The 24,579-nt window shown below is 53.9% G+C and overlaps 1 protein-coding gene across 2 annotated transcripts in view; it reads left to right on the top strand.

The window, feature by feature from the left end:
* cadm4 (cell adhesion molecule 4) overlaps window positions 1-24,579 on the top strand; it is a 250,119-nt gene that overhangs the window by 218,639 nt on the left and 6,901 nt on the right. For both annotated transcript variants that reach the window (XM_087981089.1, XM_087981090.1), the window contains exon 7: window positions 23,064-23,236. In XM_087981089.1, coding sequence (XP_087837215.1) covers window positions 23,064-23,236 — 173 coding nt within the window. The remainder of the gene's footprint in view (window positions 1-23,063; window positions 23,237-24,579) is intronic.

The raw sequence follows: 24,579 nt of genomic DNA, 5'->3' as shown, positions 1-24,579 counted from the left end.
CCCTCCTGATGCTGCCTGCCTTGCTGTGTTCTCCCAGCCTCCTGCCTGTCCCTCCTGGTGCTGCCTGCTTTGCTGTGTCCCTCCAGCCTCCTGCCTGTCCCTCCTGACGCTGCCTGCCTTGCTGTGTTCCCCCAGCCTCCTGCCTGTCCCTCCTGGTGCTGCCTGCCTTGCTGTGTTCCCCCAGCCTCCTGCCTGTCCCTCCTGGTGCTGCCTGCCTTGCTGTGTTCCTCCGGCCTCCTGCCTGTCCCTCCTGATGCTTCCTGCCTTGCTGTGTCCCTCCAGCCTCCTGCCTGTCCCTCCTGATGCTGCCTGCCTTGCTGTGTCCCTCCAGCCTCCTGCCTGTCCCTCCTGGTGCTGCCTGCCTTGCTGTGTTTCCCCAGCCTCCTGCCTGTCCCTCCTGGTGCTGCCTGCCTTGCTGTGTCCCTCCAGCCTCCTGCCTGTCCCTCCTGATGCTGCCTGCCTTGCTGTGTCCCTCCTGCCTCCTGCCTGTCCCTCCTGGTGCTGCCTGCCTTGCTGTGTTCCTCCATCTGTCTGCATTCTGCCAGCAACACAGTCCTCACTCCACACTCGAGGTTTGATTGCTCAGTCCACCTGGCTCCAAAACGAGTGAACATCGCATGACATGAAAAGAATGTGAAACTTCAAACCATCACAGGCATCATATCTTTTCTGCTGGGCAGGAGAAAGCACAAAGCATTTGTCCTGAACATAAGGGAAAGTGACAAAAGACTGTAACCGTGCCGCACTGTCGGAGGGTCAGTGCTGAGGGAGTGCCGCACTGTCGGAGGGTCAGTGTTGAGGGAGTGCCGCACTGTCGGACGGTTAGTGCTGAGGGAGTGCCGCACTGTCGGAGGGTCAGTGCTGAGGGAGTGCCGCACTGTCGGAGGGTCAGTGCTGAGGGAGTGCCGCACTGTCGGAGGGTCAGTGCTGAGGGAGTGTCGCACTGTCGGAGGGTCAGTGCTGAGGGAGTGCCGCACTGTCGGAGGGTCAGTGTTGAGGGAGTGCCGCACTGTCGGACGGTCAGTGCTGAGGGAGTGCCGCACTGTCGGAGGGTCAGTGCTGAGGGAGTGCCGCACTGTCGGAGGGTCAGTGCTGAGGGAGTGTCGCACTGTCGGAGGGTCAGTGCTGAGGGAGTGCCGCACTGTCGGAGGGTCAGTGCTGAGGGAGTGCCGCACTGTCGGACGGTCAGTGCTGAGGGAGTGCCGCACTGTCGGAGGGTCAGTGCTGAGGGAGTGCCGCACTGTCGGAGGGTCAGTGCTGAGGGAGTGCCGCACTGTCGGAGGGTCAGTGCTGAGGGAGTGCCGCACTGTCGGAGGGTCAGTGCTGAGGGAGTGCCGCACTGTCGGACGGTCAGTGCTGAGGGAGTGCCGCACTGTCGGAGGGTCAGTGCTGAGGGAGTGCTGCACTGTCGGAGGGTCAGTGCTGAGGGAGTGCCGCACTGTCGGAGGGTCAGTGCTGAGGGAGTGCCGCACTGTCGGAGGGTCAGTGCTGAGGGCGTGTCACACTGTCGGAGGGTCAGTGATAGTTTGTCTTCTGTGATATTACAAGAGTTGCAGGCCAACTCTTTTGATGGCATATTGTGGAGAGAGTGTTCAATGTCATTGTTTGATCCTTTCCAAAGTCTGTGAAAGAGTGATGGGATTGTCAGTCACTGACCACAGACTCAGTGAGTACCTGCTGAGCATAAAGCAGCTGACAACAGGTCAATGGGAATCTGTTTCCAAAGGAAACAACTGAAGGTCAGGTTCCCTGAAGGAATCACCAGAAACTGGGGGTGTAGGGGCTGGAGGGGGTTACAGAGATAGGGAGGGGGTGTAGGGGCTGGAGGGGTTTACAGAGATAGGGAGGGGGTGTAGGGGCTGGAGGGGGTTACAGAGATAGGGAGGGGGTGTAGGGGCTGGAGGAGGTTACAGGGATAGGGAGGGGGTGTAGGGGCTGGAGGGGTTTACAGAGATAGGGAGGGGGTGTAGGGGCTGGAGGGGTTTACAGAGATAGGGAGGGGGTGTAGGGGCTGGAGGGGGTTACCGAGATAGGGAGGGGGTGTAGGGGCTGGAGGGGGTTACAGAGATAGGGAGGGGGTGTAGGGGCTGGAGGGGCTTACAGAGATAGGGAGGGGGTGTAGGGGCTGGAGGGGGGTTACAGAGATAGGGAGGGGGTGTAGCGGCTGGAGGGGGTTACAGAGATAGGGAGGGGGTGTAGGGGCTGGAGGGGCTTACAGAGATAGGGAGGGGGTGTAGGGGCTGGACGGGATTACAGAGATAGGGAGAGGGTGTAGGGGCTGGAGGGGGTTACAGAGATAGGGAGGGGGTGTAGCGGCTGGAGGGGGTTACAGATATAGGGAGGGGGTGTAGGGGCTGGACGAGGTTACAGAGATAGGGAGGGGGTGTAGGGGCTGCAGAGAGTTACAGAGATAGGGATGGGTGTAGGGGCTGGAGAGAGTTACAGAGATAGGGAGGGGGTGTAGGGGCTGGACGGGGTTACAGAGATAGGGAGAGGGTGTAGGGGCTGGAGGGGGTTACAGAGATAGGGAGGGGGTGTAGCGGCTGGAGGGAGTTACAGAGATAGGGAGGGGGTGTAGGGGCTGGACGGGGTTACAGAGATAGGGAGAGGGTGCAGGGGCTGGAGGGGGTTACAGAGATAGGGAGGGGGTGTAGGGGCTGGAGGGGTTTACAGAGATAGGGAGGGGGTATAGGGGCTGGAGGGGGTTACAGAGATAGGGAGGGGGTGTAGGGGCTGGACGGGGTTACAGAGATAGGGAAAGGGTGTAGGGGCTGGAGGGGGTTACAGAGATAGGGAGGGTGTGTAGGGGCTGGAGGGGTTTACAGAGATAGGGAGGGGGTGTAGGGGCTGGAGGGGGTTGCAGAGATAGGGAGGGGGTGTAGGGGCTGGAGGGGGTTACAGAGATAGGGAGGGGGTGTAGGGGCTGGAGGGGGTTACAGAGATAGGGAGGGGGTGTAGGGGCTGGACGGGGTTACAGAGATCGGGAGGGGGTGTAGGGGCTGGAGGGGGTTACAGAGATAGAGAAGGGGTGTAGGGGCTGGAGGGGTTTACAGAGATAGGGCGGGGTTGTAGGGGCTGGAGGGGGTTACAGAGATCGGGAGGTGGTATAGGGGCTGGAGGGGGTTACAGAGATAGGGAGGGGGTGTAGGGGCTGGAGGGGGTTACAGAGATAGGGAGGGGGTGTAGTGACTGGAGGGGGTTACTGAGATTGGGAAGGGGTGTAGTGACTGGAGGGGGTTACAGAGATAGGGAGAGGGTGTAGGGCTGGAGGGGGTTACAGAGATAGGGAGGGGGTGTAGGGGCTGGAGGGGGTTTCAGGGAGAGGGAGGGGGTGTAGGGGTTGGCGGGGGTTACAGAGATAGGGAGGGGGTGTAGGAGCTGGTGGAGGTTACAGAGATAGGGGGGGGATGTAGGGGCTGGAGGGGGTTACAGAGATAGGGAGGGGGTGTAGGGGCTGGACGGGGTTACAGAGATAGGGAGAGGGTGTAGGGGCTGGAGGGGGTTACAGAGATAGGGAGGGGATGTAGCGGCTGGAGGGGGTTACAGATATAGGGAGGGGGTGTAGGGGCTGGACGAGGTTACAGAGATAGGGAGGGGGTGTAGGGGCTGCAGAGAGTTACAGAGATAGGGAGGGGTGTAGGGGCTGGAGAGAGTTACAGAGATAGGGAGGGGGTGTAGGGGCTGGACGGGGTTACAGAGATAGGGAGAGGGTGTAGGGGCTGGAGGGGGTTACAGAGATAGGGAGGGGGTGTAGCGGCTGGAGGGGGTTACAGAGATAGGGAGGGGGTGTAGGGGCTGGACGGGGTTACAGAGATAGGGAGGGGGTGTAGGGGCTGGACGGGGTTACAGAGATAGGGAGGGGGTGTAGGGGCTGGAGGGGGTTACAGAGATAGGGAGGGGGTATAGGGGCTGGAGGGGTTTACAGAGATAGGGAGGGGGTATAGGGGCTGGAGGGGGTTACAGAGATAGGGAGGGGGTGTAGGGGCTGGACGGGGTTACAGAGATAGGGAAAGGGTGTAGGGGCTGGAGGGGGTTACAGAGATAGGGAGGGGATGTAGGGGCTGGAGTGGTTTACAGAGATAGGGAGGGGGTGTAGGGGCTGGAGGGGGTTGCAGAGATAGGGAGGGGGTGTAGGGGCTGGAGGGGGTTACAGAGATAGGGAGGGGGTGTAGGGGCTGGAGGGGGTTACAGAGATAGGGAGGGGGTGTAGGGGCTGGACGGGGTTACAGAGATCGGGTGGGGGTGTAGGGGCTGGAGGGGGTTACAGAGATAGAGAAGGGGTGTAGGGGCTGGAGGGGTTTACAGAGATAGGGAGGGGTTGTAGGGGCTGGAGGGGGTTACAGAGATCGGGAGGTGGTATAGGCGCTGGAGGGGGTTACAGAGATAGGGAGGGGGTGTTGGGGCTGGAGGGGGTTACAGAGATAGGGAGGGGGTGTAGTGACTGGAGGGGGTTACTGAGATTGGGAAGGGGTGTAGTGACTGGAGGGGGTTACAGAGATAGGGAGAGGGTGTAGGGGCTGGAGGGGGTTACAGAGATAGGGAGGGGTGTAGGGGCTGGACAGGGTTACAGAGATAGGGAGGGGGTGTAGTGGCTGGAGGGGGTTACAGAGATAGGGAGGGGGTGTAGGGGCTGGAGGGGGTTTCAGGGAGAGGGAGGGGGTGTAGGGGTTGGCGGGAGTTACAGAGATAGGGAGGGGGTGTAGGAGCTGGTGGAGGTTACAGAGATAGGGAGGGGGTGTAGGGGCTGGACGGGGTTACAGAGATAGGGAGAGGGTGTAGGGGCTGGAGGGGGTTACAGAGATAGGGAGGGGATGTAGCGGCTTGAGGGGGTTACAGATATAGGGAGGGGGTGTAGGGGCTGGACGAGGTTACAGAGATAGGGAGGGGGTGTAGGGGCTGCAGAGAGTTACAGAGATAGGGAGGGGGTGTAGGGGCTGGACGGGGTTACAGAGATAGGGAGAGGGTGTAGGGGCTGGAGGGGGTTACAGAGATAGGGAGGGGGTGTAGCGGCTGGAGGGGGTTACAGAGATAGGGAGGGGGTGTAGGGGCTGGAGGGGGTTACAGAGATAGGGAGGGGGTGTAGGGGCTGGAGGGGGTTACAGAGATAGGGAGGGGGTGTAGGGGCTGGAGGGGTTTACAGAGATAGGGAGGGGGTATAGGGGCTGGAGGGGGTTACAGAGATAGGGAGGGGGTGTAGGGGCTGGACGGGGTTACGGAGATAGGGAAAGGGTGTAGGGGCTGGAGGGGTTTACAGAGATAGGGAGGGGGTGTAGGGGCTGGAGGGGTTTACAGAGATAGGGAGGGGGTGTAGGGGCTGGAGGGGGTTGCAGAGATAGGGAGGGGGTGTAGGGGCTGGAGGGGGTTACAGAGATAGGGAGGGGGTGTAGGGGCTGGAGGGGGTTACAGAGATAGGGAGGGGGTGTAGGGGCTGGACGGGGTTACAGAGATCGGGTGGGGGTGTAGGGGCTGGAGGGGGTTACAGAGATAGAGAAGGGGTGTAGGGGCTGGAGGGGTTTACAGAGATAGGGAGGGGTTGTAGGGGCTGGAGGGGGTTACAGAGATCGGGAGGTGGTATAGGGGCTGGAGGGGGTTACAGAGATAGGGAGGGGGTGTTGGGGCTGGAGGGGGTTACAGAGATAGGGAGGGGGTGTAGTGACTGGAGGGGGTTACTGAGATTGGGAAGGGGTGTAGTGACTGGAGGGGGTTACAGAGATAGGGAGAGGGTGTAGGGGCTGGAGGGGGTTACAGAGATAGGGAGGGGTGTAGGGGCTGGACGGGGTTACAGAGATAGGGAGGGGGTGTAGGAGCTGGTGGAGGTTACAGAGATAGGGGGGGGATGTAGGGGCTGGAGGGGGTTTCAGGGAGAGGGAGTGGGTGTAGGGGCTGGAGGGGGTTACAGAGATAGTGAGGCGGTGTAGAGGCTGGTGGGGGTGGCAGAGATAGTGAGGGGGTGTAGGAGATGGTGGGGGTTACAGAGATAGGGAGGGGGTGTACGGGCTGGAGGAGGTTACAGACATAGGGAGGGGTGTAGGGGCTGGAGGAGGCTACAGAGATAGGGAGGGATGTAGCGGCTGGAGGGGGGTACAGAGATAGGGAGGGGGTGTAGCGGCTGGAGTTAGAGAGACAGAGAATATACTGGAGTCTGTTGGAGCTATGAGAGATCAGGAGCATATTGAGTTGGAAATGTAGAGAATTGAAATAAGGCAGTGAATATAAAGCATGTGTTTCCTGACTGGGAATCAATCTCGGTCAATGAGGAATGGTGCCTTCTATCTGAACTGGATTAAACTTGGGTTGGTCAATGAAGGGTGTTTTTTCCCAGATTGGATTATGGCTGACTTTTAATGAGGTCTTGAGGAGTTGGTGTTTACTTCTGTGTATAGGTGGCTATCCAGATTGCCTGCGGTCAAATCAGATTTTCAGAATATATCTGCAACAAGAAACAGGGCTACATTTCATGAATATTAAAACATTTCACTCAGTTGCAACTATTTGGCAATGCACTTCACATTTCCTCAGAGATGTGCCAGCAGTTTAACTGTGATTTTGTTTCTCTCATTTTTTTCTCAGTTTATCACTGTTTCTTCTGCTTCTCAGTGTGGCAGAACCCAACAACAGGAAAGCTGTATTTATGTAGCACCTTCAATATGATGGAGTGTGCCCACTTTATTTCCCAGCCTGGGGACTCAACTGAATTCGAGTACCCCTCAATTTGTAGTTATGCCCCCTCGTACAAGCTGATGTCATCATCCTAGGAAAAAGACTTTCACTGTCTACCCTATCTAATCCTCTGATCATCTTGTATGTCTCTATCAAATCCCCTCTTAGCCTTCTTCTTTCCAATGAGAACAGACCCAAGTCCCTCAGCCTTTCCTCATAAGGCCTTCCCTCTCGACCCGGCAACATCCTGGTAAATCGCCTCTGCACCTTTTCCAATGCTTCCACATTTTTTGTAATGCGGCGACCAGAACAATACTCCAAGTGTGGCCGCACCAGCGTTTTGTATAATTGCAGCATGATATCGTGGCTCCGGAACTCAATCCCTCTACAAATGAAACCTAACACACTGTATGCCTCCTTAACAGCACTATCAACCTGGGTGGCAACTTTCAGGGATCTATGTACATGGACTCCAAGATCCCTCTGGACATCCACACTGCCAAGAATCTTTCCACTGACCCGGTACTCTACCTTCCTGTTTTTCTTCCCAAAGTGCATCATCTCACATTTAGCTGCATTGAACTCCATTTGCCACCTCTCAGCCAATTCTGCAGTTTATCCAAGTCCCCATGCGACCTGCAACATTCTTCCACACTGTCCATTACTCCACCGACATTAGTGTCATCTGCAAACTTACTAACCCATCCACCTATGCCTGCGTCCAAGTCATTTATAAAAATATCAAAAGCAGTGGTCCCAAAACAGGTCCTTGTGGCACACCACTAGAAACTGGACTCCGGGCTGAATATTTTCCATCAACCACCACTCACTGTCTTCTTTCAGAAAGCCAGTTTCTAATCCAAACTGCTAAATCACTCTCAATCCCATGCCTCTGCATTTTCTCCAACAGCCTACCATGTGGAACCTTATCAAAGGCTTTACTGAAGTCCATGTACAGCACATCAACTGCCCTACCCTCATCCACATGCTTGGTCACCTTCTCAAAAAACTCAATAAGATTTGTGAGACACGACCTGCCCTTGGCAAAACCATATTGACTAGCCCCAATCAAATTGTTGCTTGCTAGATGATTATAAATCCTATCTCTTATAATCCTTTCCAAAACTTTTCCTACAGCAGACATAAGGCTCACTGGTCTATAATTACCTGGGCCATCTCTGCCCTTCTTGAACAAGGGCACAACATTTGCAATCCTCCAGTCCTCCGGTACTAAACCTGTAGACAATGATGACTCAATGATCAAGGCCAAAGGCTCCACCATCTCCTCCGTAGCTTCCCAGAGGAACCTCGGATAAATCCCATCCGGCCCAGGGGACTTATCTACTTTCACACCTTCTAGAATTGATAACACCTCCTTACTGACCTCAATCCTTTCTAGTCTAATAGCCCGTATCTCAGACTTCTCCTCTACAATATTCTCCTTTTCCTCAGTGAAAACAGATGAGAAATATTCATTTAGCACTTCTCCGATCTCCACACGGTCCACACACAACTTCCCACTTCTGTCTTTGACTGGCCCTATTCCTACCCTGGTCATCCTTTTATCCCTCATTACCTGTAGAAAGTTTAGGGTTCTCCCTTATTCTACCTGCTCATGTTCTCTCCTTGCTCTTCTTGACTCTCTCTTTAAATCCTTCCGAGGTAATCTGTAACTTTCCATGGCCTCATCTCAACCATATCGTCTCAACGTCACATCTGCCTCCCTCTTCCGCTTAACAAGAGATGCAATTTCTGTTGTAAACCACAGTTCCCTCGCCTTATCACTCCCTCCCTGCCTGACAGGGACATACCTATCAAGGACACGCAATATCTGCTCCTTAAACCAGCTCCACATTTCCATTGTCTGCATTCCCTGCATATTGCTGCCCCATTCTATGCATCCTAATTCTTGCCTGATCGCATTATAATTGCCCTTGCCCCATCTATAACTTCTTGACCTGTGGCGTGTACCTATCTCTCTTCATTGCTAAACTAAATGTAACTGAATTATGGTCACTCTGTGCAAAGTGCTCACCTACAACTAAATCAAACACCTGGCCTGGTTCATTACCAAGCACCAGATCCAGTGTGGCCTCCCCTCTTGTCGACCCTTCGACATACTGTGTCAGGAAACCCTCCTGTACACATTGGACACAAACTGAACCATCCGATGTACTAGAGTTATAGCATTTCTAGTCAATTTAGGGGAAGTTAAGGTCTCCCATAATGACCACCCTGTTCTTTTCATTCCTACCCAGAATAATTTTGCCAATCCTCTCCTCCACCTCCCTGGAACTTTGAGGAGGTCTATAAATAACTCCCAGCAGTGTGAGCTCTCCTCTCCCGTTTCTAACCTCAGCCCATACCACCTCAGCAGATGAGAACTCATCAAAAGTTCTTTCAGCCACCGTTACACTGTCCTTTGAGAGGTGTTTAGGGGCTGGAGGGGGTTACAGAGATAGGGAGGGGTGTAGAGGCTGGAGGGGGTTACAGAGGTAGGGAGGGGTGTAGAGGCTGGAGGGGGTTACAGAGATAGGGAGGGGGTGTAGGGGCTGGAGGAGGTTACAGAGATAGGGAGGGGTAAAGGGGCTGGAGGAGGTTACAGAGATAGGGAGGGGTATAGGGGCTGGAGAAGGTTACAGAGATAGGGAGGGGTATAGAAGTTGGAGAAGGTTACAGAGATAGGGAGGGAGTGGAGGGGTTGCAGAGATAGGGAGGGGTATAGAAGTTGGAGAAGGTTACAGAGATAGGGAGGGAGTGTAGGGGTTGCAGAGATAGGGAGGGCGTGTAGGGGGTTAGAGAGATAGGGAGGAGGTGTAGGGGTTGCAGGGATAGGAAGGGGGTGTAGGGTGTTACAGAGAAGGGAAAGGGGTGTAGGGGGTTACAGAGATTAGGAGGGGTGTAGGGAGTTACAGAGGTAGGGAATGGATGTAGGGGGTTACAGAGATAGGGAGGGGGTGCAATGGGTTACAGAGGTAGGAAAGGGATGTTGGAGGTTACAGGGATGGGGAGGGTGTATTGGGGGTTACAGGGAGGGGGAGGGTGTATTGGGGGTTACAGGGATGGGGAGGGTATATTGGGGGTTACAGAGAGGGGGAGGGGGTGCAGGGGGTTACAGAGAGGGGGAGTGGGTTACAGAGAGGAGGAAAATGAGGAATATATGTAAGGAAGGATGGGAATTGTAAGTTAGGACATTGTCAAGATGGGAACAATACAAGAGGATAGGACTTGGTGAAATAATGACCTTGACAAATGGCAGGTAACATTCACATCACAGAAATGCCAGGCAATGATCACCTCCAACAGGTGGGAATGCAATCTTTGTCCCTTGACATTCAATAGTGTTATTATCACAGAATCTCCCACTAAAAACACTCTGGGGGCTACCATTGATCAGAAACTCAACTGAATTAGCAATATGAGCAACTGGAGGGCAGCTAATGCAACACCATTTTCAAAAGAAAATAGAGGAAGAGAGAAAACTGGGAATTATGGGCCGTTTAGCCTGACATTGGTGATGGGAAAAAGTGCTGGAGTCAATCATTAAGGATGTAATAACTGAGCATTTGGAAAGCAGTGACAGGATCGGGCCTAGTCAGCATGGATTCACTAAAGGGAAATCGTGCTTGACCAATCTGCTGGAAGGTTTTCAGGATGTGACCAGGAGAGTGAATCAGTGCATATTGTGTACTTGGACTTTCAAAAGGCTTTTGACAAGGTTCCACACCAGAGATTAGTCAGGAAAATTAAAGCTCATGTAACCGGAGGTCATATATTAACATGGATAGAGAACTGGTTGGCAGACAGGAAGTGGAGATTTGGAATAAACGGGTCCTTTTCAGAGCGGCAGGCAGTGAGGAGAGGGGTACCGCAGAGTTCAGTGCTGTTCAAAATATACATTAACAACGTGGACAAAGGAAATGAATCCTTTATATCTCCACATTTGCAGATGACACCAAGATGGGTGACAGTGTGTGCTGTGAGGAGGATGCTAAGAGGCTGCAGGTTGACTTGGGCAGACTGGCTAAGTGGGCAAATGCTTGGCAAATGCAATATAACGTGCGTTTATCCACTTTTGTGGCAAAAACAAGAAGGCAGATTATTATCTGAATGGTAAGTAGACAGGCAGGAGGCTGGGAGAACACAGCAAGCCAGGCAGCATCAGGAGGGACAGGCAGGAGGCTGGAGGGACACAGCAAGCCAGGCAGCATCAGGAGGGACAAGCAGGAGGCTGGAGGGACACAGTAAGCCAGGCAGCATCAGGAGGGATAGGCAGGAGGCTGGGGGAACACAGCAAGCCAGGCAGCATCAGGAGGGACAGGCAGGAGGCTGGAAGAACACAGCAAGGCAGGCAGCACCAGGAGGGACAGGCAGGAGGCTGGGAGAACACAGCAAGGCAGGCAGCATCAGGAGGGACAGGCAGGAGGCTGGAAGAACACAGCAAGGCAGGCAGCACCAGGAGGGACAGGCAGGAGGCTGGGGGAACACAGCATGGCAGGCAGCATCAGGAGGGACAGGCAGGAGGCTGGAGGGACACAGCAAGGCAGGCAGCATCAGGAGGGACAGGCAGGAGGCTGGAAGAACACAGCAAGGCAGGCAGCATCAGGAGGGACAGGCAGGAGGCTGGAGGGACACAGCAAGCCAGGCAGCATCAGGAGGGACAGGCAGGAGGCTGGAGAGACACAGCAAGGCAGGCAGCATCAGGAGGGACAGGCAGGAGGATGGGAGAACACAGCAAGGCAGGCAGCACCAGGAGGGACAGGCAGGAGGCTGGGGGAACACAGCAAGGCAGGCAGCATCAGGAGGGACAGGCAGGAGGCTGGAGGGACACAGCAAGGCAGGCAGCATCAGGAGGGACAGGCAGGAGGATGGGAGAACACAGCAAGGCAGGCAGCATCAGGAGATGGAGAAGTCGACGTTTCAGGTGTAACCCTTCTAAAGGACTAGGGGGTGGGACTGAACAGTGGCATTTAGGAAAAGATGAGGTGCAACGAGACCTGGGTGTCACGGTGGAACAGTCACTGAAGGCTGGCGTGCAGGTACCGCAGGCAGGAAGGAAAGCTGATGGCACGTTGGCCCTCATCGCGAGAGAGGATTGGAGGATCAGAGTAAGGATATCTTGCTGCAGTTATATAGGATCTCGGTGATGGCCACACCGAGAGTATTGTGAGCAGTTTTGGTCTCCGAGTCTGAAGAAGGACATTATTGTTATTGAGGGAATCCACTGGAGGTTGGCCAGACTGCTTCACGGGATGACAGCACAGACATGTGAGGAAAGACTGGAGCGTCTGGGCTTGTATTTGCTGGAATTTACATGAATGGGTGGGAATCTCATGGAGCCAGATAAAATCCTGATGTGACTGGACAGGCTCGATGGGGGAAGCATGTTCCCAATACTGGGGGAGTCCAGAATGAGTGGTCACTGTCGAGGAATAAGGGGTAAGCCGTTCAGAACTGAGATGGGGACAGATTTCTTCACCCGGACAGTTGTGAACGTGTGGAACTCCCCTTCCCCAACAGGAGATCATTGGCTGAGGCCAGTTCATTGGATCTACTCAAGAGGGAGCTGGACGAGAACCGGAAGCTAAAGGGCTAAAGGGCTGAAGTGGCAGGGAGAGACGAAGGGAGTGGGATATTGAAATTGCATGATCAGGCACGATCCTATTGAAAGGTGGGGCAGGTTCGAAGGGCCGAATGGTCTACTCCTATACCTATTTTCTATGTTTCTATATAAATTCCGGTCTCCAAGAGCAAGTCAGAGCCTGGGAATCCCGCATTGCACAACTCACCTCCTGACTCCCCAGTGCCTGTCCACCACTCCCTCCCCCACCGACGCTCAGTAACAGCAGTGTGTACCATCCCCTCCCTCCCCCACCGACGCTCAGTAACAGCAGTGTGTACCATCCCCTCCCTCCCCCCACCGACGCACAGTAACAGCAGTGTGTACCATCCCCTCCCTCCCCCACCGACGCTCAGTAACAGCAGTGTGTACCATCCCCTCCCTCCCCCCACCGACGCACAGTAACAGCAGTGTGTACCATCCCCTCCCTCCCCCCACCGACGCTCAGTAACAGCAGTGTGTACCATCCTCTCCCTCCCCCCACCGACGCTCAGTAACAGCAGTGTGTACCATCCCCTCCCTCCCCCACCGACGCTCAGTAACAGCAGTGTGTACCATCCCCTCCCTCCCCCACCGACACTCAGTAACAGCAGTGTGTACCATCCCCTCCCTCCCCCCACTGACGCTCAGTAACAGCAGTGTGTACCATCCCCTCCCTCCCCCACCGACCCTCAGTAACAGCAGTGTGTACCATCCCCTCCCTCCCCCCACTGACGCTCAGTAACAGCAGTGTGTACCATCCCCTCCCTCCCCCACCGACACTCAGTAACAGCAGTGTGTACCATCCCCTCCCTCCCCCCACCGACGCTCAGTAACAGCAGTGTTGTACCAGCTACAAGACCCACTGCAGAAACTCACCAAAGACCCTCAGGCAGCACCTTCCAAACCCACGGCCACTTCCATCTAGAAGGACAGGGGCAGCAGGTACATGGGAACACCACCCCCTGCAAGTTCCCCTCCGAGCCCCTCACCTTCCCGACTTGGAAATATATCTCCCGTTCCTTCCTGGGTCAGAATCCTGGAATTCCCTCCCTCAGGGACATTGTGGGTCTACCCACAGCACATGGACTGCAGCGGCTCAAGAAGGCAGCTCACCCCCACCTTCTCAAGGGGGGTGCAACTCGGGACCTGGGGGCAATAAACGACGCCCATGCCCCATAAGTTAATTCTTAAAGAATTAGCATGTCTACTAGCCTTGCCTGAGATGGTGTGTTGGACCAGCCTGCAAATCTTGTTCCCAAACCTCCCTGAATAACAGCGAGGTTCATCAGCTATAAACATTGCAGGAGAGTGATATTAGATATTCTTAGCAAACACTCAATGCCATATGGTGAGTAACAGATCGTTACAGCAAAGGATTAGCCTGTACACAGCAGGGACTTATAAATGACTCACTGTTGAAAACATACTGTCTTATCAACAGAACAGTGTATTTTCATGCATTCTCCTCTCCCTGTTGGAAGGGTAGCACCTCATTTTGCAGGAGATTTTTTGTACAATGGTCACGTTCCCTTCCAATCACTCTCCTGATCAAGGAGATCAACTTGGCACTGATGCAGAGGGTCAGTGCTGAGGGAGTGCCGCACTGTCGGAGGGTCAGTGCTGAGGGAGTGCCTCACTGTCGGTGGGTCAGTGCTGAGGGAGTGGGCACTGTCGGAGGTTCAGTGCTGAGGGAGTGAGGTCTCATGAGGTCAGGCCTCAGCAGGTTGATGCTGATTAAATTTTGCTACGTGCAAATTGGTTTTTATTTTGACGTACATATCTGGGCTATTACAGTAAATGGGAGTGATAGGGGACCACATAGAGGTGAGGCAGTGACGAGTGATTGCAGGGACGCTAACCATGCTACAAGGGGAGGAACTGGGAATGTGTCCGGGGAGATTTGTCGAGATTTATGTACCTTGGGCTCTGTTAGGACAAGTGTTACTTCCGAAAGGTGGTTGTACATACATGACAAGGATTCAATTAAAGATCAAAGATAACACCTTGGAAACTGAAACAGATCCAGGCCAGGTGATGCATTGCTCTGAACTATTCTGTGCAGGGTGACATTCTGCGAGAGATAATTACTTGGAGATGAACAGCGCAGAGTGAGGCAGCAGGAGAGTTGGGAGTAATTCAGAGACTTCCTTCCCACTTCACTGAGAACTTTGGCTGACCATCTTAAACCTCTCCCACACTTCGTGTCCCCTCGTCCAGCCCCTACACCCTCTCCCTATCCCTGTCCCCTCCTCCAGACCCTACACCCCCTCCCTATCTCTTTAACCACCTCCAGCCCCTACACGCCTCCCAATGTCCGTAACTCCCTCTGGTCCCAAAACCCCTCCCTATCTTTTTAAGCCCTTCAGCCCATAAACCCCTCCCTATCTCTGTAATGCCCTCCAGCCCGGACACCCCCTCGCTATCTCTGTAACACTCTCCAGCCCCTACACCCCTCTCTATCTCTGTAACCCCCTCCAGCCCCTAAAAACTCTCCCTATCACTGTAAACCCCTCCAGCCCCTACACCCCCTCCCTATCTCTGTAACCCCTTCCAGTCCCTAAACCACTCCCTATCTCTGTAACCCCCTCCAGCCCCTACACCCCCTCCCTATCACTGTAACCCCCTCCAGCCCCTACACCCCCTCCCTATCTCTGTAACCCCCTCCAGCCCCTACACCCCTCTCTATCTCTGTAACCCCCTCCAGCCCGTACACCACTCCCTATCACTGTAACCCCCTCCAGCCCCTACACCCCTCCCTATCCCTGTAACACTCTCCAGCCCCTACACCCCCTCCCTATCTCTGTAACCCCCTCCAGCCCCTACACCCCCTCCCTATCACTGTAACCCCCTCCAGCCCCTACACCCACTCCCTATCTCTGTAACCCCCTCCAGCCCCTACACCCCCTCCCTATCTCTGTAACCCCCTCCAGCCCCTACACCCCCTCCCTATCTCTGTAACTCCCTCCAGCCCCTGCACCCCCTCCCTATCTCTATAACCTCCCTCCAGCCCCTACACCCCCTCCCTATCTCTGTAACCCACTCCAGCCCCTACACCCCCTCCCTATCTCTGTAACACTCTCCAGCCCCTACACCCCTCTCTATCTCTGTAACACCCTCCAGCCCCTACACCCCCTCCCTATCTCTGTAACCCCCTCCAGCCCCTACACCCCCCCATCTCTGTAACCCCCTCCAGCCCCTACACCCCCTCCCTATCACTGTAACCCCCTCCAGCCCCTACACCCACTCCCTATCTCTGTAACCCCCTCCAGCCCCTACACCCCCTCCCTATCTCTGTAACCCCCTCCAGCCCCTACACCCCCTCCCTATCTCTGTAACTCCCTCCAGCCCCTGCACCCCCTCCCTATCTCTATAACCTCCCTCCAGCCCCTACACCCCCTCCCTATCTCTGTAACCCCCTCCAGCCCCTACACCCCCTCCCTATCTCTGTAACACTCTCCAGCCCCTACACCCCTCTCTATCTCTGTAACACCCTCCAGCCCCTACACCCCCTCCCTATCTCTGTAACCCCCTCCAGCCCCTACACCCCCCCCATCTCTGTAACTCCCTCCAGCCCCTGCACCCCCTCCCTATCTCTGTAACCCCCTCCAGCCCCTACACCCCCTCCCTATCTCTATAACCCCCTCCAGCCCCTACACCACCTGCCTATCTTTCTGTGCTGTGTGTGTGTGTGTGTGTGTGTGTCTCTCTCTGTCTGGATCCCCATGTCTCCAAACACACAGCAATGCTGGTGGCTCTTAGCTGCCCTCTGGGCAATAAATGGGACGCCCTCATCCCGTAAACAAATGAAGGAAAATAAAAATCAAGTCCGCAGTGGGTTGGCATGTGGATTCCCACTCCATCACCCCCAACCGATCACCCTCTGTGAACAATTGACCCTCCTCTATTCCTGGGGTTGTGTGCCCAGGACCGGGACAAATCCGAGAATGTGATGCCTGGAGTCGTGTTCCATTAAGAGTGTTTCCGTGATCATAGGTTGTAATAACCAGATACCACGTGGTCTCTCTCGTACACCAAGGACTGAGGGAATAGTTTTTGGCCAGGAATCTGGACTGTGGGATGCCCTCAATCTTACACCCCGACTCTCGCACTTCCTCCATTACCCCCCCCCACCCCCAAACTGTGCGATGTCTGGGCAAGCTGAGAGGAGTCCATTCTCCCCCTCCGAATTCCTCTCGGGATATCCTGGAATTCTTGCGCATGCCGACCTCCGTTGTGTGCCAGGGCAAAGTGCCAATAGTCTAGAACTGCCAAAATATGGGCCCCTGGCATTAAACACCGCAGCAGAGACAGGGACAATCAGAGACCCTGGAAAACCTGACTGGAAGGGGCTGGCACAGTGATGGGATGCCCACTTACCCCCCTCTCAGGAAACCTGCCCAGCCTCGTCCAAGGTTACCACCCAAGTCAGTTCCACCCGGGGGGAGTGCCCAGGCAGTGACCGCTGGCTCAGTCGGGTAGGTGACTTGCTACGAGGAATCTCGGAGGTTGGCATGAGTCAGACGCTATTCATGAGTGCATGCCAGGCTGTGGGGTGTGCCCTAAGATGTAGGCGCCTGAATCTGCTTAGGTTCTGTTCCACTCCAGGTTACTCCAGACCTCTAACTGGGTCAGCTGGGAATCTGCATATTAATGAGGTGAGTCCTAGCATTAATTAGGTGTCTCATGAATAATGTTTACCTGGCACCACGATAGTTTGAGGGTGTCAGTGGTTAGAACAGCATTTATTACCCATCCCTAATTGCCCAGAGGGCAGTTATGGATTGACCTCTATTTCTGTGGTAAAAGTGAGGACTGCAGATGCTGGAGATCAGAGTCTAGACTAGAGTGGTGCTGGAAAAGAACAGCAGGTCAGGCAGCATCCGAGGAGCAGGAAAATTGACGTTTCAGGCAAAAGCCCTTCATCAGGAATGAGGCATTCATTCCCCTATTTCTGTGGGTCTGGAGTCACGTGTAGGCCCAGACCAGGTAAGGATGGCAGTGTCCTTCCCTAAAGGGCATTAGTGACCCAGATGGATTTTTCCTCACAATGGATTCACGGTCGTCATTCAACTCGGAATTCCAGATTTTCATTGGATTCAAATTTCCACCATCTGCCATGGCAGGATTCAAACTCGGGTCCCCAGAACATGACCTGGGGTCTCTCGATTAACGGTCCAGCGATAATGCCCGAGGTCATCACCTCCCCTTGAGTGGGGTTGGATACCTCAGACAATTGAGTCATGGAGTCGTTGCCCATCGCGTCCATGCCAGTCGCCCAAGCACCTATGGACTCCAGTCACATTGCACGCCTCACGCGGTCATCTGACCACTCCCTGAGTGTTGTTCTTACCTTGCCCAGCTTTCCAGGTGGTAAAACTTCTACTTAAATCCCCTCTAAACCTCCCACCCCTTTCATTAAATCCAAGCCTCTTGACATTGACCCTTCAATTATACCCTATCATTGCCCTCGATCAGGTTTTGGGTGGATCTCCCATCCTCTCCCTCTGTAATATCCTTGCGAAGGAGGGCTGAGTCCAGATGCTTGTCCAGTGCAGTGATTCTAGTTGATTTGGAAGCTCCTTCCGCAATGCCCCACAAGAGGGCAGTCATGAGAGGACATCCCAATCTCCTGCTCCCCTCCCCCACCACGGCAGCTTCCCGTTGCTAAGGCAACATCTAGTTCCGCCCAGTGGAGACTATCATGGAACAGCGCAGACCCTCTTGAGGTGGGTGGGTGGTGGACAGAGCTGCTGTTCGGACCCAATGTCTGGTCTACAGGGGTCACCCCAACCTCAAATGAGAGACGTTGACCTCCCGGGATTGAGGGGAGGGGGAAGTGGGCACACAGTCTGTGCCAGACTTCCAGAGAGGAGATTCTTGGGTGGCTCAAGTGTCCTATGATCCTTCCAGGATCACCACCCACCCACCCACCCTGTCATTCCTAGACGGATGTTCGAAATCGATCAAAGGAGACCATAAGATATAGGAGCAGAAATTAAGCCATTCAGCCCATCGAGTCTACTCCACCATTCAATCATGGTTGATAGGTTTCTCAACTAACACCTTCCACCCCGACCTCAAATTCACCTGGACAGTCTCGGACTCCTCCCTCCCCTTCCTAGACCTTTCTGTTTCTATCTCAGGCGACCGAATCAACACGGACATCTACTACAAACCAACCGACTCCCACAGCTACCTGGACTACACCTCCTCCCATCCTGCCCCCTGTAAAAACGCCATCCCATTCTCCCAATTCCTTCGTCTCCGCCGCATCTGCTCCCAGGAGGACCAGTTCAAAATACGTACAACACAGATGGCCTCCTTCTTCAAGGACCGCAATTTCCCCCCCGACGTGGTCGACGGTGCCCTCCACCGCATCTCCTCCACTTCCCGCTCCTCCGCCCTTGAGCCCCGCCCCTCCAACCGCCACCAGGACAGAACCCCACTGGTCCTCACCTACCACCCCACCAATCTCCATGTACAGCGCATCATCCGCCGTCACTTCCGCCACCTCCAAACAGACCCCAGCACCAAGGATATATTTCCCTCCCCTCCCCTATCAGCTTTCCGTAGAGACCACTCCCTCCGCGACTCCCTTGTCAGATCCACACCCCCCACCGACCCAACCTCCACTCCCGGCACCTTCCCTTGCAACCGCAGGAGGTGCAACACTTGTGCCCACACCTCCCCCCTCACTTCTCTCCAAGGCCCCAAAGGAAACTTCCATATCCACCACAGATTCACCTGCACCTCCACCCACATCATCTACTGCATCCGCTGCAGCCGGTGTGGCCTCCTCTATATTGGGGAGACAGGCCGCCTACTTGCGGAGCGATTCAGAGAGCACCTCTGGGCCACCCGGACGAACCAACCCAACCAACCTGTAGCACAGCATTTCAACTCCCCCTCCCACTCCACCGAGGATATGCAGGTCATTGGACTCATCCACCGCCAAACCACAACAACCCGACGGTCGGAGGAGGAGCGTCTTATCTTCCGACTGGGAACCCTCCAACCGCAGGGGATGAACTTGGACTTCACCAGTTTCTTCATCCCCCCTCCCCCCACCTTGTCTCAGCCGGATCCCTCCAGCCCGGCACCGCCTTCCTGACCTGCAGTCTTCTTCTTGACCTCTCCGCCTCCATCCTACTCCGACCTATCACCCTCACCTTGACCTCTTTCCACCTATCACATTTCCAACGCCCCTCCTCCTAGTCCCTCCTCCCTACCTTTTATCTTCTCCTGCTGAACACTCTCTGCTCATTCCTGAAGAAGGGCCTGTGCCCGAAACGTCGAATCTCCTGTTCCCTGGATGCTGCCTGACCTGCTGTGCTGTTCCAGCAATAAAGTTTCAACTTTGTGATCCAGCATCTGCAGACCTCACTTTCTCCTTCTCAACCCCATTCTCTCACTTTCTCCCCATAACCCTTAATACTCTTAACAATCCAGAACCTATCTATCTCTGCCTTAAATATCCTCAATGAAGGGGCCTACACAGCCTTCTGTGGCAGTGAATTCCACAGATTCCCCACTCTCTGGCTGAGGAAGTCTCTCCTTATCTCCATTCTGAAAGGTCTTCCTTTCACTCTAAGGCTGTGCCCTTGGGTCCCAGTCTCTCCTGCCAATGCAAACATCTTCCCAATGTCCACTCTGTCCAGGCCGTTCAGTATTCTGTATGGTTTAATTACTTCATCCCTCATCCTTCTAAACTCCATCGAGTATAGACCCAGAGTCCTCAAACATTCCTCATATGTAAGCTTGGACCATTCTCGTGAACCTCCTCTGAACACGTTCCATCCTTCCTGAGATATGGGGCCCAAAACTGTGCACAATACTCCAAATATGGCCTGACCAGAGCCTTATAGAGCCTCAGAGGTACAGCCCAGCTTTTATATTCAACTCCTCTCGAAATAAATATCATCATTGCATTTGCCTTCCGAACTACTGCCTCAACCTGCATTACCTCGACAGAATCCTGGCCTAGAACTCCCAAGTCTCTTTGCACTTCAGACTTATGAATTTTCTCCTCATTTAGAAAGTAGTCCATGCCTCTATTCTTCCTAGCAAAGTGCATGACTTTCCAATATTGTATTCCATCTGCCATTTCTATGCCCACTGTCCTAAACCTATCCAAAACCTCCAGCCTCACCAATGCTACCTGTCCCTCTACCTCTCTTTGTATCGTCTGTAAACCTAGCCAGAATGCCCTCAGTTCCTTCATCTAGATCGTTGATGTATCAACTCAAAAGTTGTGGTCCCAACACTGAGCCTTGCGGAACACTACCTGTCACCGGCTGCCATCTTGAGAAGGACCCTTTGGCAGTGCTTGTCTATGTCATCAATAGCAACAAACTGAGATGACTGAACTTCAGCCAACTATTGGCAGGTTTGGAGCCCAGGGTTTGAGGTGGTTTGTTCTGCACTGAGATTTACAACAAACCTGGAGTCATAGAGTCATAGAGATGTACAGCACGGAAACAGACCCTTCGGTCCAACCCGTCCATGCCGAACAGATATCTCAACCCAATCTAGTCCCACCTGCCATCACCCGACCCATATCCCTCCAATCCCTTCCTATTCATATACCCATCCAAATGCCTTTTAAATGCCGTAATTGTACCAGCCTCCACCACTTCCTCTGGCAGCTCATTCCATACACGTACCACCCTCTGTGTGAAAAAGTTGCCCCTTAGGTCTCTTTTATATCTTTCCCCTCTCACCCTAAACCTATGCCCTTTAGTTCTGGACTCCACCAACCCAAAGAAAAGACTTTGTCTATTTACCCTCTCCGTGCCCCTCATGATTTTATAAACCTTGATAAGGTCATCCCTCAGCCTCCGACTCTCCAGGGAAAACAGCCCCAGCCTGTTCAGCCTCTCCCTGTAGCTCAAATCCTCCAACCCTGGCAACATCCTTGTAAATCTTTTCTGAACCCTTTCAAGTTTCACAACATCTTTCCGATAGGAAGGAGACCAGAATTGCACGCAATATTCCAACAGTGGCCTAACCAATGTCCTGTACAGCCGCAACATGACCTCCCAACTCCTGTACTCAATACTCTGACCAATAAAGGAAAGCATACCAAACGCCTTCTTCACTATCCTACACCCAGACTAATATGTGCAGTTTTGGTCTCCAAATTTGAGGAAGGACATTCTAACTATTGAGGGAATGCAGCGTAGGTTCTCATGGTCAATTCCCGGAATGGCAGGAATGTTGAAAGATTGGAGCAACTGGGCTTGTATACTCTTGAGTTTAGAAGGCTGAGAGGGGATCTGATTGAGATGTATAAGATTATTAAAGGATTGGACACTCTGGAGGCAGGAAACATGTTTCTGCTGATGGGTAAGTCCAGAACCAGAGGACACAGTTTAAAAATAACGGGTAGGCCACTTAGAACAGAGTTGAGGAGAAACGTCTTCACCCAGAGAATGGTGGGTGTGTGGAATGCTCTGCCCCAGAAGGATGTGGAGGCCAAGTCTCTGGATACTTTTAAGAAAGAGATGGATAGAGCTCTTAGAGATAGTGGAATCAAGGGTTATGGGGATAAGGTAGGAACAGGATACTGATTGCAGATGATCAGCCGTGATCATAATGAATGGTGGTGCTGGCTCAAAGGGCCGAATGGCCTACTCCTGCACCTATTGTCTATTGTCAAACCCAAGGTAGAAAACCTGACCCTGGACCACTTCAGGGGAGAATGGGACAGGGTGACCTGGCATTCAATCTCAAATAGGGGCGACCTTATCTTGGTTTATAAAATCATGGGGGGGCATGGACAGGGTAAATAGACGAGGTATTTTCCCTGGGGTGGGGGATTCCAGAACTAGAGGGCATAGGTTTAGGAGATGGGAAAGATATAAAAGGGATCTGAGGAGGAACCTTTTTCACACAGAGTGATACGTGTATGGAATGAGCTGCCAGAGGAAGTGGTGGAGGCTGGTACAATTGCAACATTTAAAAGGCATCTGGATGGGTATATGAATAGGAAGGGATTGGAGGGATATGGGCCGGGTGCTGGCAGGTGGGACTAGATTGGGTTGGGATATCTGGTCAGCATGGACGGGTTGGACCGAATGGTCTTTTTTTTTGTATGGTAGGACTCTAAGAGGTTGGTTTTAAGGAATGTCTTAAGAGAGAGGGGTTGGGGGAGAGGGGTGGAAGCGGTAGGGGTCAGAGGGGTTGTTGCCTGGAGAGACTTAAGGAAGAGTATTCCAGCTAACCGGCAGCTGGAGGCAATGGTGGAGTGGGGAAGGCTAAGGGGGAGATTGAGAGGGGCTGTTTCGAATCACTTTGGGGTTGGGCGGGGTGTTTCGATACAGTCAGTGAGGGAGAGACTGTTCCCAGAAGGTGGAAAGGTCAGTCACCTGAGGGACACAGATTGGAGAGAGTTGGGAAAAGACCAAGAGGAATGAGGGAGGGTAGGGGAGAAGAATGTGTTACTTGACGCAGTGAATTCAACAGGAATGTGCAAACAGATGGGAATTGGAGAGATACTGGATGGTGTTGGCAGTGATTTGATTTATTGATCAATCGATTTATTGTCACGTGTACCAAAGTACAGTGAGAAGCTGTGTTTGCGAGCAGCTCAGACAGATCATAGTGACCAGGGTCAGACAGATCAAAGAGATTTTAGACAGAGGCGCACGGGTTACAGGACATGCACTAGGCAGGAGTGGGAAGGTGCAGGGTTAGGGAAGATTGGAGCTAACCGTAATGGGACAGGCTGGGCAGGCCGAATGGCCTTCTGCAGCGCGATTCCGAGGCCGTATTCAATCAGCTGTCTCTTCCTCTTGCCCAGACCCACCGAGGTGACGTGGAGCCGTCTGAACGACTCTCTGCCCAGGCGAACGGAGCAACATGGTAACCGAATGGTCCTGCCAGCCCTCAGCTCCCTCGATAACGGCACCTACCTCTGCCAGGCCGAGAATGAGTTCGGCAGCTCCACCGACCAGTATGTGCTGGTGGTACACGGTGAGTGAGTCTGCCCAGGGTGGGGGTACGGGGGCGGTGTGGATGGAAGAGGGGGGCAAGGAGGGAGGTGAGGAAGGGGGAGATGAGATAGGGGAGGGGAGATGAGGTGGGGAGGGGAGGTGAGGAGGTGGAATTGAGGAGGATGAGGGGAGGGAAGGTGAGGTGGAGGGGAGGAGGGGCAGGGGAGGTGAGGAGGTGAAAGGGATATGAGTTGGGGAAGTGGGGATGGGGAAGGGGAGAGGAGGGGAGGGGAGGGGGTGATGAGAAGGGGGAGGGGAGGTGAGGAGAGGAAGGGGAAATGAGGAGAGGGAGGAGAGGTGAGGAGGGGAGGGGAGGGGAGGAGGGGAGGGGAGGTGGTGGAGGGGAGGTGAGGAGAGGGAGGGGAGGTGAGGAGGGGGAGTGGAGGGGAGGAGAGGGAGGGGAGGAGGGAGAAGGAAGAGTGGAGTGAGGAGGTAAGTGAGGTAGAGGGGGTGAGGAGAGGAGGTGAAGAGTGGGAGCAGGGAGAGAAAAGGGGAAGTGTGAGGAGACGAGTGGAGTGAGGAGGTAGATGAGGATGGGGAGCAAGACAAGGAGGGAGTGAGGGGTGTTTGAAGGGGTGGGAATAGGGAGTAGGGTGGGGGTGGAGTGGTGTATTGGGGAAGGGGGATAGACTGGAGAGAGGAAGAGGGTGTGGGCTGAGGAGGTGGGTGCAGAGTGAGGACGGGGTAGTGGGGTAAGCAGTGCAGGAGGGGAAGGACAGGCTGAACTGCCGAACACAATGGGAAGCCAATGAGAAAATGGCTTCTGGAGCTAGAGACATCTGAGAAATCTGGAGCAGGAAATGTTACACGAGACCATCAAGGGCATGGGATGTCCCAAGTTCTCATCTATTCCCGTGGTTTTCAGAGTGCTCCTGAACAGTTGAAATGAGGAATCTCTCCCTGGGAGTGAGAATACTCCTGGTGTCCCTGGGGGTCATTTTGCCCTCCGCATATCAGGAGGCCGATACTATCCTGAAAGGACTGCAGTGTAGGTCCATCGATGATCCAGGACTGTAAGAGTTAAATCGTACGGAGCGATCCCAAAAACTGGGCTTCGTAACCCCTGGAAAACTGAAGGTGAAAAGGGGAGTTGCTATTTGATCGAGATTTTCAAAGTGCTCGATAGAGAGAAATATTTCCACTGTTTGGAAAATTTTGGGACCAGTGGTAGCATTTTAGAATCAGAGCATAACCTTTCTAGGAGTTGGGAGTGACAAGCATTTCCGTTTCAAGTGCTGGGGGAGAGTTAGCAAAATCCTCCCACAAACTTCAAGCGATGATAAATCCATCTGATTGATAAATTCCGGCTGGCCTGAGGTGTTA

Source organism: Chiloscyllium plagiosum, unplaced genomic scaffold, assembly GCF_037043375.1.
Source record: "Chiloscyllium plagiosum isolate Xiang-an unplaced genomic scaffold, Cpla_swu_hap1 HiC_scaffold_38, whole genome shotgun sequence".
NCBI lineage: Eukaryota > Metazoa > Chordata > Chondrichthyes > Orectolobiformes > Hemiscylliidae > Chiloscyllium > Chiloscyllium plagiosum.
Note: the sequence above shows the minus strand (reverse complement) of the source record. Positions and strands in the feature narration are given on the sequence as shown.